Source organism: Diceros bicornis, unplaced genomic scaffold, assembly GCF_020826845.1.
Source record: "Diceros bicornis minor isolate mBicDic1 unplaced genomic scaffold, mDicBic1.mat.cur scaffold_73_ctg1, whole genome shotgun sequence".
Classification (NCBI taxonomy): Eukaryota; Metazoa; Chordata; class Mammalia; order Perissodactyla; family Rhinocerotidae; genus Diceros; species Diceros bicornis.
The window spans coordinates 2,258,660-2,279,327 of NW_026691615.1; the positions used below are offsets into that span (position 1 = coordinate 2,258,660).

Sequence of the window (20,668 nt, forward strand, 5' to 3'; positions counted from 1 at the left end):
GCGGCCTCAGCATGGCCAGAGAAGCAGTGTGTCGGTGTGCGCCCGGGATCCGAACCCGGGCCGCCAGCAGTGGAGCGCACGCACTTAACCGCTAAGCCACGGGGCCGGCCCTATTTGGTTCTTTTTTGTAGTTTCTCTTCCTCAGTTGAGATTCTCACATGTTTATTCATTATGCGTGTAGCTTCCTTTAAGTTCTTGAGAATATTCTTAGTAGCTGCTTTCTCTGCATCACCTGGATTATCTTGGTTTGGCTGGAATCGACTCCTTTTTTTTATCTTGAGTGTGAGTGATGATTTCCTATTTCTCCTCGTAGCTCATGATCTTTATTGGGTCCTGGACATCAGGAACGACGCATTGTAGAATCTCTGGATTCTGCTATGTTCCCCATGGTGGCATTTAACGTGGCTGAACACAAACTCTGCCGTTCCTGCAGTGGGCAGCAGTCAAAATCTCTTCTTAGATTTTTTTAATCTTCAAGCTGCTGGTTTTTCTCCAAGACCCCTGCAGTCTCCCCCACACATGTGTGGTTTAGTCAGCTGGCCAAAGATTTAGGTGGACTCTGTAGGCAGATTTGGCTACCCTCTGTGGTTCTCTGCCTTCCAAGATTTCCCCTGTAACATTCTGGACTCTCTCCTTTGACGCTTCAACACAACCAGGCTGCTGCTCTCTGTGGCATTTGTGGATGGGGGTGTGCCCCCAGGCAAGAAGCCACAGAGTCACCAGTCTGAGCTGTGACAGTGGTCTTTCATGGGTGGACTCCTGGCAGTGTCTTCCTGCTTTGGCCACCCTCCAGGGTCTTTAAATAGCTGTGTTTATTTTTTTTAATATTTTGCCCAGGTTTTGTAATTGTTATCTGCGTGAGGGTTAGTCCAACCAATCTGCTCTACCATTACTAAAAGCCAGCACTCTGTTGCATGCCTTTTAAAAACCATTTTTAAAAAAACCTACACCTTGATGTGCTAAGAGCCCTTGATGAATGAACCTAAATAAAAAATATTTTCAGGGGGCCAGCCCCGTGGTGTAGTGGTTAAAGATCAGTGCGCTTCACTTCTGCAGCCCAGGTTTGTGAGTTCAGATCCCAGGTGCAGACCTACACTGCTCGTCAGCCATGCTGTGGTGGTTACCCACACATAAAAAAGGAGGAAGATTGACACAGTGTTAGCTCATGGCTAATCTTCCTCAAGCAAAAAAAAAAAGAGAGAGAAGATTGGCAACAGATGTTAGCTCAGGGCGAATCTTCCTCAGCGGAAAAAAAATATATTTTCAGGAAACTGGACCAGCTTATCTGCAACCTATGACCTTGATTATCTTAGATGAATAAGGAAGAATTCCATGCTTTCTGCAATAGGCGTTTTGTGTGATAACACATTGGAGCAGCCAGGCTGGCCCACATGGTCCCAGTCAGTCTGTCTGTCTGATACTAACATCAAAGAATGTGTCCAGGGGGAGTAGAGCAGGCAGTCTCAAAAGATCATTACATTTCCCAGAATAGTCCTGAATATCCCTAAAATAACCAAGTAGATTTTAAATTTTCTGAAATCTTTATGAACCTATTTATATTTTCTAACTGTACTGCCTCTTGAAATAATAATTCTACATATTACTATCTGTTTATAGAGTACTGTTGTAGACTCTATCTGAAGTGCTGTATATAATTTTATAGAATTCAGTATCAGATGTAATACTAGGGAGTTACTCAGGTATCCATTCATTTGATAAATATGGATCAGCTGCATGAGCCGTGCATGGCACGGAAGCACCACAACAAAACTGTCTCACAGGACGCCCTTGTCTCTACTGTGCTCCTCAGCATATGGGCCCGTATGAGTTTCCTGGGGCTGCCATGCAAAGTACCACAGACTGGGTGGCTTGAAACAACAGAAATGTATCCTCTCACAGTTCTGGAGACTGGAAAGTGTCGGCAGGGCTGTGATCTCTCTAGGGGAGGGTCCTTCCTGCCTCCTCCAGCTTCCAGTGGCTGTTGGCAATCCCTGGCATTCCTGGGCTTGAAGCTGCATCACTCCAGTCTCTGCCTCCATCATCACATGGCCGTCTTCCCTGGGCATCCTTTTCTGTCTCTTATGAGAACACTGTCACTGGATTTAGGGCCGACCCTAATCCAGTGTGATCTCATCTCGATCCTTACCTTGATTACATCTGCAGAGACACTATTTCCAAATAAGGTCGAATTCTGAGATTCCCGGTGGACACGAATTTGGGGGGACCCTATTCAACTCAGTACAACTCCCCAAAGTGACCTGTCCATTGTGCCCAAACTCTTGTCTTAAGTTTATGGGCTACCCCTGGCTTCTGGGGTTCCGGGATTTGGTGAATTGATTGTATTCGTGACTTCACAAGCTGGAGGAGCACCATTGTTGTCATTTCAGACCAGTGTTTTAGCATTTCCACTTGGCTTTAAATGTTAGCAGCTCCATCCTCCTAATAATTTGAGTCTCCCTCTGTGGCCCCCTCCAGTCCTGTCACCTTGGTGAGAGGTGGTCACAAGAACTACGCACTGGATCAAGGGCCTGTGGACCTCGAGGTTTTAAATCCACGCAGTATAATTTTTCTACCCACCTTCCAAACCATACCACTTTATCAAACCCAAATTATACAGACCGAGGACCAGGAACTATGGCCCACGGTCCAAACCTGGCCCATCGCCTGTTTTTTGTAAATAAAGTTTTATTAGAACACAGCCAGGATCATTCGTTTATGTGTTAGCAATGGCTGCTCTTGTGCTACAATGGCAAAGTCTAGTAGTTGCAATAGAGACAGGACGGGCCCAAAAGTCTCTGGTCCTTTACAGAAAAAGTTTGCTGACCCCTGGTCTAAGCAATATCCTCTGAACAGTGTGATAAACACGCACAGAGTGTGGTAAATAGTGTGTTGAACTAGGGAACAGGTTAACGTGAAAACCCTGTGTGACATTGAATAACTTGCGTTCTGGAAGGTGCATTCTGGCCACAGTAAGCAGAGCTTGGGCTCATCGTGTGTCCCCAATACTCGCGCAATCTCTCCTTATTCCAATAAGACTTCGACTTTGGAGAAAAATTATTTCCACCTGTGGAACAAGGACCTGGGCTCAGTGATGTCAGCTTTTTTTCACTAGTGAACTCTTTTCACGAAGAGTTCTAGTCCAATTATTTCCTCCTAGGATCACTGAAGTTACCCACTTCTTGGCTTCAGATGGGAACAAAGTGGTATATGGTGTGCAGGTGACTTATTTAAACGTTAGAGAAAACTGTAAGAGACCTCGATTAAGCAACTTCCAACAGAAGAATCCAAAGGTCACTTCTGTCAGGAAGGCAGAGAGAGTTGAAGACCCGGGAAATAAATGATCAGAAATTCACAACCTGCTCCTCTGAAAGAGGCAAGGAAAGTGGGAGGCGCCAGTCACCGCGTGGCTCTGGGGCCATCTAGTGGCGAGAACTGAATCCAGCTCACAGGAAACAGAAATGCCACAGACACAGACCACAGATCCCCTCCGGTGGCTCTCGTGGTACCAAAGACATTTGGGGGTAACGGGAGAAGTCATGGAGTATTCCCCGTCAGGAAAGATGAGATTAAACCAACACTCTCAGATTCAAACACACACACCCCTGCTTTCTTTAGGCAAATTAGGTTTTCTTTTTTTTTTTAATTCTTCACTCATTCTTGAAGGTGGGAATTCTTGGGGTGATAAACATATATAAAAGGTCTTGCAATACGTCCTGGCCACGGTAGGGAGGGGGGTCTGTGCTCAGAACTGGGGCCAGGACGGGTCAGGACGGGCCAGGACGGGTGTGCCTAACCACAAAGCCACCACCTCTCTCTGCAGTTTGTGAATTTCCCTGTTTCTCAAATGCTTAAGTAGCCAGTTGCTTACTTAAAAGTAAATAGTTTGACTTCCAGCGTTTTCATAGAATGAATTTGTATCATCTGCCACTTTGTTTTGATGGTAATTTTTTTTTTTTTTTTTTGCTGAGGAAGATTCGCCTTGAGCTAACATCTGTTGCCAATCTTCCTCTGTTTTGTGTGTGTGTGTGTGTGTGTATGTAAGAGCCACTGTCACAGCATGGCCACTGACAGACAAGTGGTGTATGTCCGTGCCTGGGAACCAAACCCGGGCCGCTAAAGCGGAGTGTGCCAAACTTAACCACTAGGCCACCAGGGCTGGCCCTAAATGAGTCTTTTTGTAGAGAATTTTTAAACTGCCTATTTGAAAGATATACACATCTGGCTGAAAAGAAATATACTGTTATGCTTTCTCATGGGTGAAGATCTCTAGGAACAGAAGGCAGTTTTTACTTACTGCTAAAATTCCTGAGGACTTGTATCCTGCCTAGGAAAAAAAAGTGTCATTTTTTTTATTCCTGCTGTATATCATCTTTTTTCTTCCTAGGCCAGTGGTCCTCAACTAGGGGGCAATTTTGCTTCCAGGGAACACCAGCAAATGTCTGGGGACCTTTTTGGTTGTCACACCGGGGGTGCTCCTGGCATCGAGTGCGTGGGGCCAGGGATGCTGCTCAACCCCCCACAGTGCCCAGGACGGCCCCCCACAGAGAATGACCCGGATCCAATGTCAGCAGAGATGCCCTGTCCCTGGAGAATGCACTTGTAGTTTGGGGGTACGGTAGTTCCCCAGATGACAAGCATCACCAACATCTTTTGACTTTTCTGGACAAGTGAGTAAATAGTTGTCTGAGCCCTTGGAAATAGTGCAGCCTGATCAGACTGGAAAAAGGAGAGAAGTTGGTCCCATCTTGCCATTGAGGAATGCTTGCAGAGCTATTTTTTGGTTTTATATTTGGAAAAACATTCCTTGCCTTGCCCGACTCTCTCTTTCTATTTAACAATCATGCAACCTGTTAATTACCCAGCATGGCCAGGGTCCCTACATTTGAACTCTGAAGACAAGGTCATTTCCACTCGTCTGTCTCGTACGTGTCTGAAGTTGCCTCTCTGTCTTCTTGATTGCGGCCCTACCCACTCAATCTCTCTCCACCTTTCTTTAGAACTGAGCATGCAGAATTCAGAGGGTGGATCGGATTCGCCGGCTTCCGTGGCTCTGTGTCCGTCGGCGGCAGCCCAGGCACCCGTGGCCCAGCCTGTGCCAGCCTCCCCGCAGGTAACAGACCAGCCTCCCCGCAGGTAACAGAGCAGCCCCCCGCAGGTAACAGACCAGCCCCCCCGCAGGTAACAGACCAGCCCCCCCGCAGGTAACAGAGCAGCTCCCCACAGGTAACAGACCAGCCCCCCCGCAGGTAACAGACCAGCCCCCCCCGCAGGTAACAGACCAGCTCCCCGAAGGTAACAGACCAGCCCCCCCCTCAGGTAACAGACCAGCCCCCCCGCAGGTAACAGACCAGCCCCCCCCGCAGGTAACAGACCAGCTCCCCGAAGGTAACAGACCAGCCCCCCCCGCAGGTAACAGACCAGCCCCCCCGCAGGTAACAGACCAGCCCCCCCCGCAGGTAACAGACCAGCCCCCCGCAGGTAACAGACCAGCCCCCCCCCGCAGGTAACAGACCAGCTCCCCGCAGGTAACAGACCAGCCCCCCCGCAGGTAACAGACCAGCCGCCCCCGCAGGTAACAGACCAGCTCCCCGAAGGTAACAGACCAGCCCCCCCCGCAGGTAACAGACCAGCCCCCCCGCAGGTAACAGACCAGCCCCCCCCGCAGGTAACAGACCAGCCTCCCCGCAGGTAACAGACCAGCTCCCCCCGCAGGTAACAGACCAGCTCCCCGAAGGTAACAGACCAGCCCCCCCCGCAGGTAACAGACCAGCCCCCCCCCGCAGGTAACAGACCAGCCTCCCCGCAGGTAACAGACCAGCTCCCCCCGCAGGTAACAGACCACCCCCCCCCCCCCGCAGGTAACAGACCAGCCCCCCCGCAGGTAACAGACCAGCTCCCCGCAGGTAACAGACCAGCCCGCCGCTGCCTGGGCTGTTACAGGAACACCAGTGCCGCCAATCTGGATGCATCCTCTGTGGTTTTGAAAACCATTTGAATTAGCAGAGAGAGGAATCTGTATTTTCCTGAACTGACTTCTCAGCCCCAAGGCTGCTGCTGTTGAAATAGCCGCACCTTCGTCTGCCTCCCCCACGTCACCTTACTTGACTTTTCACTATTTGTTAAAAAGACCCCGAGGAATTGATGACACAAGTTAAAAAGAAAGCCTTCCTCAACTCCAGCTGAGTCTATTCTTGTCTTTTAATGGAAGTCTTTTCCCATTAAATGACCTTGTACACGGAAAGACTTGATGGATAAGGCAAAAGATAAGTCAGAATTTTAGAATTTGATTCACAGTTGAATCGAGCATTAGAAAGGATATATTCTTTAAAATTTGCGGAGAGAGACTTTTCACATTAATGCTCTCTCGACTTCTGGATTTCTACCGTGGATTGAAATACACCATAAAGTCAACATAAACGTAATAAAGTTAGTGACGTAAGACCACATGACGCTGAAGGCAATGGAACAGACCAGAAACTCGTAGATGTGTGCAGAGGTCTACTGTGACCATGTGACCGCCCACAATTATGAATCTAAAAGTTATGAGCACGACAAAAAGAATTAAGGTGGGAAAAAAAATAATTCAGCACCAAAAAATAGGCAGACATCAAAGCGGTTTATTCAATTTAGAATGTATAGTCAGACGTGTGTAGCTTTTATTTCTTGCCAATATGACAGCCCCAGCGTGGGTGCCGAGAGGGCATGGTCAGAGGCAGTTGTGGGCTCATTGATTTGTCTCTCTGCCCACTTGAACTTGACACATCAGCCCTCCACCCCTTGCTCTCCCGGGTCCTTCTCGCCAAGCCCCAATCTCAGGCCCCCGGGGCCTGGGTGGCCTCTGTTTTTTCTGCAGCAGCCGCAGATGAACTGGTCCTAGGGTCCTGCCACGGCTGCTGTGTCCCTCCCAGGTTCCAGGACCCCCTCCCTGTTCAAAATGCAGCCAGCCCCCAGCCTCCATGGCAGCGGCCCCCCCACCCACCTGTCGTCCCTCCCGCCCCCAGGCACACTGTCTGCTCCCCACGGCTGAGCCTTCGTGCTGCCTATCCAGGGACCTCCCGTTCTCGAAGGCTCCGAGCACCCTCGCCCGCAGGCCCCACTGCCTTCCCTGAACAGTGAGCATCCGAGTCTTCCCCACCAGCTCCTTGCCAGAAAGAGGAGTTCTCGTGGTTCGGTCCCCGTGGTGTGCTCTTCATGCGTCACCTCTCGGCCCCGTGCTGTCCAACAGAAATTCCCACCACGGTGGCCGTGGTCTGCCCCCAGCCCCACGTGGCTGCTGAGGAACCCGAGGAACTGAATTATACAATTTATTTAAATCAAATTAAATTTGAATTTAAATGGCCCCAGGCTACACAGCTAGTAGCTACGGTATTGGACAGCTCAGCTTTAGAGTGTATGAATGTAAATCCTTAAGATTCTTCTTTATTTATTTATTTATTTGAGGTGAAATTCACAAAACATAAAATTTACCATTTTAAAGAGAGCAATTCAGTGGTATTTTGTACATTCACAATGTTGTGCACCCTCCACCTCTAATTCCAGAACATTCCATCCCCCCAAAAGAAACCCCGTCCCCATCAGCAGTCACTCCCCATCCTCCTCCCCAGCCCCTGACAACCACTAACCCACTTTCTGTCTGTGGATTTGCCTGTTCTGGACATTTCACATCAATGGAATCACACACCGTGTGTCCTTCTGTGTCTGGCTTCTCTCACTGAGCATTGTATGTTCAAGGTCCATCCAAGGTGTAGCTCTGTCAGGGCTTCACTCCTTTTCATGGCTGCATGCTATTCCCCTACATGGATGAACCACACTGTGTGTATCCATTCACCCATTGATTTTTTCCTCCATCTGTGTTCTTTTTGTCTTTGGCTGTGAGCTCCTGGAGGGCCAGGTCTCTGTTGAATTTTCTTAGTGCAGTGATGTTTATAAAGCACAGCACCACAGAATCACCATGACCAGGGACATTTAGGGTCCACATCGGAAAATCACAGAATCACAGTGGATGACTTCTAAAGCCCCAGCTTTACATAAGTGAACAAAACGCTCCTCTTCCTCTCTTGACTCTGGAGCACATTTTGATCCTTCACATTTTCATAGCTTTGTGTGTCCAGTCGGTACTCTAAGCAAAATGACAAAGCCACACTGTGACAACACGACTTAGGAGCCCAGAGGGCCGTGGAGTCCAGGAGCAGGGCCTGGACATAGGGAACCTGGACCTGAGTCTTGATTCTGGAACTTTGTACTCGGAGGGTCTGAGACATTCTCGACCTCTCTAGGCTTCCCTTTCCCTCGTGTATAAGATGGGGACAAGTCCAGTGTGTACTGGGGACCGTGGTGTGCTACACAGCACTCTGCCAGGGGGAGGTGGTGTGGACGGCTGTCCAGAGGGTTCTCCTCGTCACCCAGCTCTTGGCTCAGTGCCAGGGACAGCCACGTCACCTCCAGGACTACAGACCCCAAGGAGGCAAAGCCGCTGGGGACACGTGCTCCTGTGTGTGTGTGTGTGCGTGCATGTGCACGTACCTGCTGTGTCTAAGTCGGCCTGAGTGTGTGAGCGTGCACCCTCGTCTCCTTTCCCATCAATCCGCTCAGCTTTTCATAAAGTTACAGTGGCCTAGGCGGCAGTAGCTCTGTTGTCACCTGTGTTGGTTTTCAGGCCTCACCTCTGACAAGTCTAAACGTCCTTCTCTCCTTCCCTTCTAGAGGGTGCTGGTCCAGGCAGCCGGCTCAGCGCCCAAGGGGGCCCATATGCAGCCAGTCGCCCTCCCCAGGGTCCAGCAGGTGCCACAGCAGGTAACCGCAGCACAGGTGACACGCACGCATTAGCACGTAGCGATCCGGAGCCCTCTCTGAACGATGCCTCCTTTCCTGTTGTTGCTGTTCCTTTTCTTTGATATCTTCTGTTTCTTTCCAGAAGGTTCTCTTGGAAGCCACGTTTAAAACAAATCTTTTATTGCAGATAGTTTTGCAGCAAACCAAAAAAGCTGATAATCTTTCGTTCATTCAGAAATTCAGCATTTGGGGCACAAGCCAGCTCCTCGATAGAGCGCTGGGGTGCTGAGGTCAACACGCGGGCAGATAGCGAAGGTTTCTGGACTGGAGGAACATGGAGCCCTCTGGGCAAGCAGTGTTGTCCCCTCGGACAAGCACCACGACCCAGGAAGCACCTTTGTGAAATTAAATGATCTAAGAACAAAGCTGGCAAGCGTGGGCTCACCAGCCAAATAGTAGCACAGTTCATCAGCTCAGATAGACTCAGAATGATCTAGAACATCAGTCAGCAAACCTTTTCTGGAAAAGGCCACGTAGTACATTTTGTTGGCTTTGCAAACTAGACGGTCTCCAGCCCAGCCACTCAACACTGCCATTGTCTCCCACAGCAGCTGTTGATGTAAATGAACGGGCATGGCCATGTGCCAATAAAACTTTATTTGCAAAAACATGGTGGCTGGAGCTGGCCCACGGGCCGGAGTTTGCTGACTTGTCCCTGTAAGATGCTGAATTAAAACGAACTCAGGCTCCTGCCTAAAAGGAACCCTGAGTGAGATATGGAGATGGCCGAGACCCCAGAGAACACGCCTCTCTCTTCAAGGGGCTTCTGCTCAGATTAGTAGTGGGTTAGAGATGTGTGTCTGGTGGCTGTGTCGATGAGAACTGGGGAAGGCTTGCGGGGTCACGGGAGAGAAGCAAAGGCTCCGGGCAGGCCCAGCAAGGAACCAGTGGCTCTGTCTTAGCTCCTCGAGGGAGGGGAGAGCAAGACCAAAGTCGTGATTCCAGAAGCTTCCCCTCCTCTGTGGGGCTGGGCCTGCCCCAGTTCTTTCTCTCTGGGCAACTTGGACTTTCAGGGTGACTTCTGCATTTCACCTGGTCCCCCGTGGCAAAACTCTCCTGGCATGTTAACCCCTGGAACTTTCTCACAGGATGCTGGCTATTCCAGGGGGTGTGTGTGTGCAAGCGTACACCGTCCTCAGACGCAGGAGGTGGCGCCGTCCCACCGCACCTTGCAGAGATTTAGAGAGAGGTCACGATGAGACCCAGCTCTCAACTTTCTCACCCCAAAATGAGGTTGAATTAGGTGTCTGTTAAGGTTCCCTCTGCGGTGAGATTTTCAAGTTCTGCACCCAGAGCTCTGAGGCCAGCATCCTCGGGGGTCATCGCTGAGGCGTGGAACTGATGTTCAGGTGGATGAGGGCTAGGACGGGATGAGCATGTGCTGGGGTCTTCCCATCGGCCCCCTCTCTCCATCTCCCACTCCAGGCACATCACTCCTTCCAATCCTGCTCAGACCCTCGGTCTCTCCCCAGTGTGGCTCCCGGGACTCCCGCCCCTCTGCAGGGCAGGGGCACCAAGGCCACACCAAGGGGGCGTCAGGGGCCCATGTAGAGTATCGTGAGCTGGAGCCCTCTGCCCTGCCCAAGGAGGGAGGGATCCAACACTCCGAGGTCGGCGTTCCGTCCACACTCTGGCTGCCACTGTCCAGTAGGACTAACCCTTCTGCATGGCTGGCTCCTTCCCACCCCTGCTGACAGCTTTGCTCTGAGCTGTTGGCTGGGCTCCTCCCCAGAAGAATAGGGGCCACCGAGCTCGCCTCCTTGCGCCTCACAGCAGCAATGAGCCACCACTCACAGAAAACACAGCGAACCTCCGAGCGGAACTCAGTAACAGTTCCATCCTGTGTGGCCTTTATGTAGCTATGTCCCCTAGTTTCCTTCTAGAAGTGCCAACAGTGGGTGGGAACACTATAATGTGGAGCTAAATGTTCATAAAAGGCAGTAGAAGAGATTTTCGGCTTGAATAATCTGGAAATCATGGACAAGAAAACTCCTGTGTGTAACATGGACTATCTGATGTTGTTTCAGGTCCAGGCTGTACAGCACGTGTACCCCCCCCAAGTGCAGTACGTGGAAGGGGGAGACGCCGTCTACACGAATGGAGCCTTGTACGTGGGTTTCCTCTCTCTAGGAAGGGTCCCCGCAGGAAACCATAGGCCACTTCTGGAACCTTCTTTCACGACTCTCCCACCTTTGTCCACAGGGATTGTTTGCCCAAAATCCCCTCCCATGTCCTCTGGGTCATATGTTTGAATTATGACAACAGTATTAGGACATTGCAGCCCTAAGGAGATTCTAGAAGTCGAAGATCTTTATAGTTATACTTCTAGAAAAGATAGTCTTAAAAAAAACAAATGACTCTAATCCAACTTCTAAGTCTAAAGAGTCAGTCTTCGCAATCCAGAAACCATTTCCATCTCTGCTTCCTCCTCCTGGCCTTTGTTAACCTTTGGCTTTTTATGATGTTGAGAAAACTTGATTTTCCATTTGTCAGGGACTTCTAGAGTTTTCTGCTTTCGAACTCTGTGCTGCTTGGGGCAGAAAAGGGTACATTTCTCATGAAGCTCATGTGCTCGAGACACGAGTCCTTTTGCTCGTTTTTTCTCATTCTTTTTTGGCGACTCCCCTTCCAGAGTTCAGGGGTCTCAAGTGAGGGTTTGGTTGTGGTTAGAGATGTGGTTGCTGGTGTTGTATGAGTTTCTACAACACAGCATTGAAGGGTACAATACACACCCAGACACAAATGTGTGTATAAAACTGGTGACATCTGAGCAAGTTCTGTAGGTTGCACCAGTGTCAACTTCTGGATTTGATTATATAGGATGTCACTCTGGGGGACAGGACGAGAGTGCACGCCACCCTGCCATCCCTGCCTTCCCTCATGACACATCACTGACCTTCAGTCACCACCGAGGAGAAACTGTTACTAACCGCCTTTTAGTGTGGCCGGCGTTATGCAAGAGGAACTTAAAAATTTAAGTCCCAACATACTTGGTTAATCATTTGATCCAGATGTTAAAGGAACATCAGACAAATTCTGGCATCACTTAGAAATTCTTTTTATGATGCAATTTCATTTTCTGAAACTTTTTGTCTTGAAATAATCAGACTCACAGAAAGTTGTGAAATTAGTCCACAGAGTCCTGTGTACCCTTCACCCAGCCTCCCCCAGCGGTGACATCTTCCATGACTCTAGGACAATATCCACACCAGGAAATGGACACGGGGACAGTCCTGTTGACTAGCCTATGGGCCTTACTCGCTTTCACCAGTCGTTGCACGCGTTCGTATGTGCGTGCGTGTATGTGTGGGCATGCATGTGTGTATGGTTCTATCCGGTTTTACCCCATGTATCGATTTCGTGTAAGCACAAGAAGATACAGAATTGTTCCAACTCCAGAGAGGGGCTCCCTCATGCAACCCCTTTTTAGGCTCAGAATTTTTAAATGATCAGGTTTTGATGAGTTGTCCTGTGACCCTGAATATTTTCAGAGACAGTCGCTCTGAACTTTGCACTGCGTTGGCATTTCTTGTGTGAATTACCCCACATGCTCCATCTCCTGGGTCTCCAGCCTTTACGTGATGTTTTGCTGGACCTCTTTGAGACTCAGAGTAGGCCTCTTCTCTCTTTATGACAGGCGGACGGCCTATGCCTACAACCCCGAGCCTCAGATGTACGCCCCCAGCAGCGCGGCTTCTTACTTTGAGGCCCCGGGTGGTGCCCAGGTGACCGTGGCAGGCTCCTCCCCGCCAGCGGTCCCCTCCCACAGCATGGTGGGCATCGCCATGGATGTTGGGGGGAGCCCCATCGTCTCCAGCGCGGGAGCCTATCTCATCCACGGGGGGATGGACAGCACGAGACACTCTCTGGCCCACACTTCCCGGTCATCGCCAGCTACGGTATGTACGAGGGTCCTGGGGGCAGCAGGTTAGACCCTGAGTAGGCTCTCAGCAGCAGCAGGGATGGTGAGTAAAAGGCAGCCTGGAGCACTGGAATTGGAGCCCTCCCGGCCTCAGACAGGCTGTGTGACCCAAGGCCATTGACCTCAATTCCTCCATTGGTAAAAAGAGAGAGTACACTGGCCATCAGGGGCTATTGTGAACACTGCATACAGGTAAAGCATCTCCATGCTGGGAGATGCTGCAGCTGCTGCTGGTGTTGTCATGGTTACTATCATCAGGATCATCAGCCCCTTAGAGCATTAGATCCGTCCATCCACACAGAGACTGGACTGCACTAACAAGAGGGAATTTCTCTTAAGAGCGATACCACATTGTTCCCGCCATGTTCCCGTCCAAAACAATGACTTACGGCTTTCAAAACTCTATTTTCCATGGTGACTTTTATTTTTTAAATTAACACAGAGCAAATTTGATTTTTTTTTTGATGTACAGACCCACGAGTCTTAACACACGTACAGATTCGTGTAACTATCGAAGAATGGTTGTGTCACCCCAAAACTCCCTCGTGGTATCACTTTGTGGTAACCACCTCCCCTCAACCACAACCCCTGGCAACCACTGATCCATTCTCTGTCACTATAGTTGGGTCTTTGGGGGATTTTCCTATCAACGGTATCACACAGTGGTTACCTTTTGAGACCAGCTTCTTTCACTCAATATGGCGCCTCTGAGATCCAGTCAAGCTGTTGGATGAATCGTACTTCCTTCTTCTTTGTTATGAGCAGCTTCCCGTTAGACTACAGCTTGTGGATCCATTCACCAGTTGAGGGCCATTTGGGTGATTCCCAGTTTGGGGTGATTACGAATAAAGCAGTACAAGGACTCACTCACAGGTTTTTGTACGGACATATGTCTTCCTTTCTCTTGGGTAAATACCTCCCAGTGGATTGCTGGCTCACGTGGTAAGTTTCTCAGAAACCAACAGTTTCCCCGAGTGGTTGTACCATTTCGCCTTCCCCCAGCGACGTGTGAGAGTTCCCCTTGCTGCACCTCGTCGCCCGCCCTTGGTCTTGTCAGCATTTTTCATGGTAGCCATTCCAACAGGTGTGGAGTGGCAGCTCATTGTGGTGGTAATTTGCATTTTGCTAATAGCTCATGATGGTAAGCAGCTTTTCATGTGCTTATGTGCCTTCATATATGCTCTTTGGTGGTGTGTCAGTTCAAGTCATTTGTTTATTTCTTAACTGGATGGTTTGTTTTCTTATTGTTGAGTTTTGAGACTTCTTTACAGATTCCGGATACAAGTCCGCTGTCAGATATGTGATTTGCAAATATTTTTCTTCCATTCTTTAGAGCGTCTTTTCATTCTTTTAAGAGTGTCTTTTGCGAGAAAATTTTTTTCCTGATGATTTTGATCAAATCCAATTTATCAATTTTTCTTTTTTGAAAACATCATACTTTTGATGTCATTTCTGAGAACCCGTCGCCTAGTCCCAGGTCATGAAGATTTTATCCTATGCTTTCTTTGAAAAGTTTTCTAGTTTTACATTTTACATTTAGATCTGCTTCATTTTGTGTTAACTTTTGTCTAAGATGTAAGGTTTAGGTCGAGGTTTATTTTTATGTACATGAAACACCAGTTGTTCAGCATCGTTTGTTAAAAAGACTCTCCTTTCTCCATTGGATTGCTTTTGCACCTTTGTCAAAATCAGTTGGCTGTATGTGTGGGGTCTATTCCAGGACATTCCATTCTGTTCCATTGATCAACACCACACTGTCTTAATTACAACAGCTTTATAGTGAGTCTTAAAATCGGGTCGAGTGGTTTCTCTCGCTTTATTCTTCTCCAGTAGTGTGTTGGCCATTTATATAAATTTAGAATTCTCTATATAAATTTTAGGTCACTTTATCTATATCTACAAAAATTCCTACTGAGATTTTGATGAAACAGCATTAAACCTGTAGATCAATTTGGGGAGAATTGACGTCTTTACTGTCTGGGTTTTCCAATCCATGAACATGGTATGTTTTCTCCATTTATTTAGATCTTTGATTTCTTTCATCAGCATTTGGTAATTTTTAGCATGCAGATCCTGTACATATTTTATTAGATTTATTCCTAAGTATTACAAGCTATTGTAAACGGTGTTGATTTTTTCAGTTTCCAACTGTTCAGTGCTTGTATGTGAAAATATGGTTGGTTTTTGACTGCTGACCTGGCCTTCTGCAACCTTGCAGAACTCACTTTTTAGTTCTAAGAGTTTTTTATTGTCTGCAAATAGGAACAATTTTATTTCTTTCTTTCCGATCTGGGTGACCTTTATTTCTTTTTCTTGCCTGTTTGCACTGGCTAGGGCCTCCAGGACAATACTGAATGGCAGTGGTGAGGAGGGACGTCCTTGCCTTGTTCCCAGTCCTAGGGGAAAAGCCTTCAGTCTCTCACCACTACGTGTGACGTTAGTTGTAGGTTTTTCATAAATGCCCTTTTTCAGGTTGGGGAAGTTCCCTTCTATTCCTAGTTTTCTGAGAGTCTTTATCATCAACGGATGTTGAGTTTTGTCAAATGCTTTTTCTTCATTGATATGATTATGTGTTTTTCTTTCTTTAGATAGTTAATGTGATGGATTACATTGATTGATTGTCAATTAGATAATAACTTGCTATTTTTGTGTGGGGCTAATCTGAAATAGAAGGTGATGTTTTGGCCTCACCCCTGTTCTTTTGGTCCTGATGTGTTTTGGGGTCACCCTGACATCAGAGAAGCCCCCGTCTTGCTGTCCTGCCTCTGTGTCCAGAGTGCTCCCCAGGACCCGGCTCTGAAGACAGGAGGAGAGGCCGTGACGTGTGGGGCAGAGCCTGCTGCTCTGTCCCTTCCCTGCCATCAGCACACCGGGGCCTGGCGGCTGTGGGAGACCAGACATGCTTCTCCCTCCAGGATTGGCTGGGCGGACCTAAGTCTAGAGCTGTTATTGATCAGGAAGCATTCCTCACAGACTGTATTAACTTTCTCGAATATGGGAGGCTCAATTTTAGCAAACTGTATCAATTTATAATACAGTCATGTGCTGCATAATGACGTCTCAGTCAACAACAGACTGTGTAGACAATGGTGTTCCCATAAGATAAGTATCATAGAGCCTAGGTGTGTAGTGGGCTATACCATCTAGGTCTGTGTATATAAACTCTATGATGTTCACACAACAATGAAATCACCTAACAACCCATTTCTCAGAACGTATCCCTGTCGTTAAGTGACACATGACTGTCGTAGAATATTCTAGGATCGCAGGTCACAGATTTACTGAGAAACGGCAGTGTTCTCTGTGGCCCACACTGCCTTGTTGCCGGCAAATGCAGCTCAGAACCCAGGCCACCGGCTGCTGTGGTTTGTCGTCTGGGTTGCTTTAGAAGAATCGAGTTTTTAAATCTATTGGAAATCCATGAAGGGGCTGTGTTTTGACACACTCGCCATGAAAGCCTCTGAGAGTGCTCATCTCAGGTGACAATCTGGCTCCTGACCCTGCCTGCTCTGTGGTTTATCGGCTTGTTTTTGGCGTGGGAACATCTCACGAGGATGCAGCAGAGATCCGAGGGACTTTCCGGGAGCCAAGAACGGGAACAGCCCTGAGATGGCAACAGAAAGAGAACATGAGTCCTGTATCCAATGTTTGTCCCCTGTTAGTTTTCTTATGTCAGAGTTTCATTTCGTGGGAGTTTAAGTTAATCCTGAAAACGGAGCGTAAAGACCAGAGTGAATCACCACCCGCAGCCTCAATGAGCGATTTCAGACTTCTGGTGACAAATTTTCTTAAGTCTTTATTTCCGGTTAAAATTCCATCAGTACTATAAATCTTCAAAGTGAATTGTTCAAATGGAGAGCTTTTGGTAAAACTTTTCTGTTGTGCTTTTTTTTTAACTATGTGGAGCAGAGATACTAAACTGAGGGGTCTGCTCTTGTCATTTCAGCCAGGATTTGCCCTTTGGGTTGTGTCAAGGGGAGGCTGGGGGCTCCCGGGGCTGTACCAGGAAGAGAGCCCGCCCCCCGCAACAGCTGCCCTCAGAGGGCCCTCCTCCCCCAAGACTCAGGGACTGTGAGAGGCCATGCCACGCAAACAGGCAGCCCCCATGGACCACACAGTGGGGCTGATGAGGACAAATGGTCTATCCAATTTTTGAAATAATAAAAATACAGCAATCCACTCCATGAGGGGTCCTGTCATTGTGATGTCTCCTTCAGGGCCTCCAGGTCTGGCCTGATGATGGAGAAGTTGACCCATTGGTCAAGTTCCCACATCTGAGCAGCATCTTTTCGAACGCCTCATTTCCCCAAAGTCAGAGTCGGAGCTCACAGGTGGTGGTGGCTCTGGGTATTCAGGTCTCGCAGAGCTGGGGATGGAGTCCACCCTGGCGACTCTGCTCAGGTTTGCCGGACACCTGGTCTGCGAGCGTGTGCTACACAGAAGCCGGAAGGGCGAGCACTTCACCTTGGAGAATTCAGCAAGTGGATTCGGATCGTTCTCTGGTTGTGTTCAGCTACGAAAAGAACTTCTGTAAGCTTCGTGGTGCCTGATGCGATTTTCAAACATGCCTAAGAATACACCATCAATTTCTTCCTCTTCCAAGTGAAGAAAATCCTCGTGTGTTGGGTTTGAGGAGTGTCTCAGCAGACCAGCTCCTTGGAACACTTCAGGTCTTCTTCAGAAATCCTAAGATCTCATTCGTGATGTTAAAAGTCACGATATCGGGGGCCCTGGACTGTTGGATCAGGTTCTGCAATATACACCCCTGAGAGATGCCACTTCAGATCACGGGAATTTCTTTACTGGTGTTATCAGAAACTCAGCTATCAAGACCCCAGTGAGCATCTTGCCCTTGACTACCAGTGCACGGGAGTACAGAGAAGCCGAATCTCGAATTCTCTATCCAGCTGGCCAAGAAGATGGACACGTGGTAGCTCCAAGGGGATGTGTCTGTAAGTGTCCTGTTTCCATCAGTGATAAGTCAAGGCCGGGGGACTGTGGACCATCCACGGCTCCTTGTGTGTGGCCTGGCATCCCACACGTGCCCCTCCATTCTCATGGAGACCCTTCCTGGTGGCCCACGGGGCTGGTGCGCCACCCACGAGACATCACAGCTCACGATGGATGTCACCCACAAAACGTTTCTTCTCTGTAGCCTGCGTTTTCAGTGAAGACGCAGGATATCTTGACTGTACTACGACCTCACACGTCTACCGTGCATTTGCTAGAAGCTTCCTCACCCCCTGCACATCAGAGTTTGTGTCCAACAATAAGAGCAAAAATTTTGCCAGCAAACACACATTGTTTGATAAAGGAATTTTGCCCATAGCGCATCCACTTTTTCTCTAAAATGTTTATCATCAGTTTTCTCTTTAACTTAATAGACTTCCTTTTTTAGCAAAGTTTTAGGTTTGCAGAAGAATTGAGCGGAAAGTACAGAGAGTTCCCATAACCCCCTGACCCCCTACACTCACAGTTTTCCTTATTGTTCACATGGCACATAAGTTTGATACATTTGTTATAGTCAGTGAGCCAATATTGATACATTATTATTATTAACTGAAGCCCACAACTGACATGAGGACTCGCTCTTTGTGTGGTACATCCTGTGGGTTTTGACAAACTTTTAATGACATCATCACTTTTGAAGCTAGTTTTGCAAGTTTCCTTGCGAAAGAGGGAGCAGTCCCTGTGTTTACTCAGGAGCGCCACTTTGAAAGCTATGTCTCAAGTTTTCGTCCCTGTTCTGCCCTTAGTGACAAATTAAAGAATGTATTGGAACGCATTCTCTTGGCTCATTCTGAAAAGTCTCAACTTACCAGAGAAGTCATTGTCCCTATGTAGAGTGACATCAACCCACTTAAAACATCAAGGGTGACTGTGGACAGATGGGTCACTGACCTAATAAAATCTTCTGCTGTCACCTGTGCCTTCTTTTCCTGATTTTTTTTTTTTCTGAGGAAGATTCACGCTGAGCTAACATCTGTGCCAGTCTTCCTCTACTTTGTGTCTGGGATGCTGCCACAGCATAGCTACCAATGAGTGGTGTAGGTCCGCACCCAGGAATTGAACCCCGGCCACCAGAGCAGAGCACACTGAACTTAACCACTAGGCCACGGGGCCAGCCCCTCCTGGTATTTTCTTTTATGGCTGTGTATGCACAATGCACACAGTGTGGGACCCCGGACTGGATCCTGGTCCAGAAAAAACGACATTAATGGAGCCATTGATCACATTCTAATAAGGTCTTGTGATTGGTTAATACTGTTGAGTGATGGTTAATTTCCAGGTCTTGATCCCTGTCCTGAGGTCCTGGAAGATGGTGACATTTGGGGAGGCTGGCTGAAGGCAATGTGGGAATTCTTTTGCCATTCTTGCCCCTTTTTTGTAAGTCTGGAATTCTTTCCAAATGAAATGTTAAAAATGTTTTTAAATGGATGAATTAAGAAGTCTATAGAACCATACTGTTTAAAGTTCTAGAATCTACAAGAAGAACTAAGCATGTTAGCTGTTAAAAAGGATTACCAAAAAAAAAAGATTGCCTCTGTGAAGTAGAGAGGACAAGAAAAGAGGAAGATTTGCACTTTTTTTAAGACTTTTTTCTTCTATTTGAATTTTTTAACCACATGCATGCATTACCTTATAATTTTTTATTGAGGTAAAATTCACATAACAATTAACCATTTTAAAGTGTATAACTCAGTGCATTTAATACATTCACAGTGCAACAGTCGCCTCTATACCTACATGATAAAAATCAGCTTATCTATAAAGTATAACAGATCTGTGCAGTGTAATTCTGTGCGTGGTTTACAATTACTTAGTAGAATTATGGAGCGGGGCGGCAAACTGCAGCCCTCCAGCCGAATCCGCACAGCTGCCCGTTTTTGTAAATGAAGTTTTACTGGCACACAGCCATGCCCATTCATTCTTGTGTCATCTGTGGCTGCCTTCTGACTCCAAGGGCAGTGGCCACAGAGACCTTCTGACCCGCAAAGCCCAAAATATTTACCATCTGGCCCTTTGCAGAACAAGTTTGCAACTCTTGATCCATAAGCACTGGCTCGGAAAGGTAGCCACAAAAGATGAAGGGATAAACGCAAGTAACGGAACTGAATATATGATACAACCCCAAGTGAGGATAAATAATCAAAGCCATGTGCATGTGATGAAATGCACCTGGAATGTACACCAGGCCGTCAGTAAAGGCTTCCTCGCCCAGTGGGAGTTGGGCGGGGGGCCCCAGGAGAAGTGGAGGCAGGGTTGGGATGGAGAGGGACAATCAAGGTGCCCAGGGCTCCAAATTTAAGGAGGTGCTCATGTCCAGGTGCCAACCCTGCCCTGGCACAACCTTGGGAATGAGAGCCTCCTTAAATTTGGTACGCTGGGCGCCTCCTTGTCTCCGTCTCAGTCCTGGCTCTGAACAGAGACATATGTCTCTCGCATAATCAGATTTTTGTACACAAGCAAGTATAATATTACATAATTTGAAAATGTTTAATTAGCAAAATAAAATGGATGAACAGATTAAAAATGCCTCATTTCCCCAAGCCAGCCTCCCCCTCCCCCCGGGCCGTGGGCCCCACTGGCCTCCCCTCTTCCCACCTGGCCCCTTAACTGCGGGGCGGTCCCTCTCTCCTGGCGTCATAATTCTATGATTTATATCCCTGCCCTCAAAATTCCAGTCATGCTGCTTTCCTTCTTTTAAAATACTCTCCATTTTCTTAAAGATCCAAAAGGGTTGCTCGTAAAACATTTACACCTTAATTTCCTCCTTCTTTAGTCACATGACTAAGCTATATTTCAGAGCGGAGGGGTAACTACAGCACATTTCTGTCCTTCTCCCCACCTCCCCCCGGGGGACACTCCCCTCCCCACTTCTAGCCCCAGGAGGCACCTCGGATACCGAATTAT

General features: G+C 48.1%; 1 protein-coding gene across 3 annotated transcripts in view; it reads left to right on the plus strand.

Moving 5' to 3' along the window:
* Positions 1–20,668, plus strand: part of RFX2 (regulatory factor X2) — a 96,083-nt gene that overhangs the window by 48,995 nt on the left and 26,420 nt on the right. For all 3 annotated transcript variants that reach the window (XM_058538040.1, XM_058538041.1, XM_058538042.1), the window contains exons 2-5: positions 4,998–5,110; positions 8,704–8,793; positions 10,860–10,939; positions 12,470–12,731. In XM_058538040.1, the coding sequence (XP_058394023.1) occupies positions 5,006–5,110; positions 8,704–8,793; positions 10,860–10,939; positions 12,470–12,731 (537 nt within the window). In that variant the 5' untranslated portion in view covers positions 4,998–5,005. The remainder of the gene's footprint in view (positions 1–4,997; positions 5,111–8,703; positions 8,794–10,859; positions 10,940–12,469; positions 12,732–20,668) is intronic.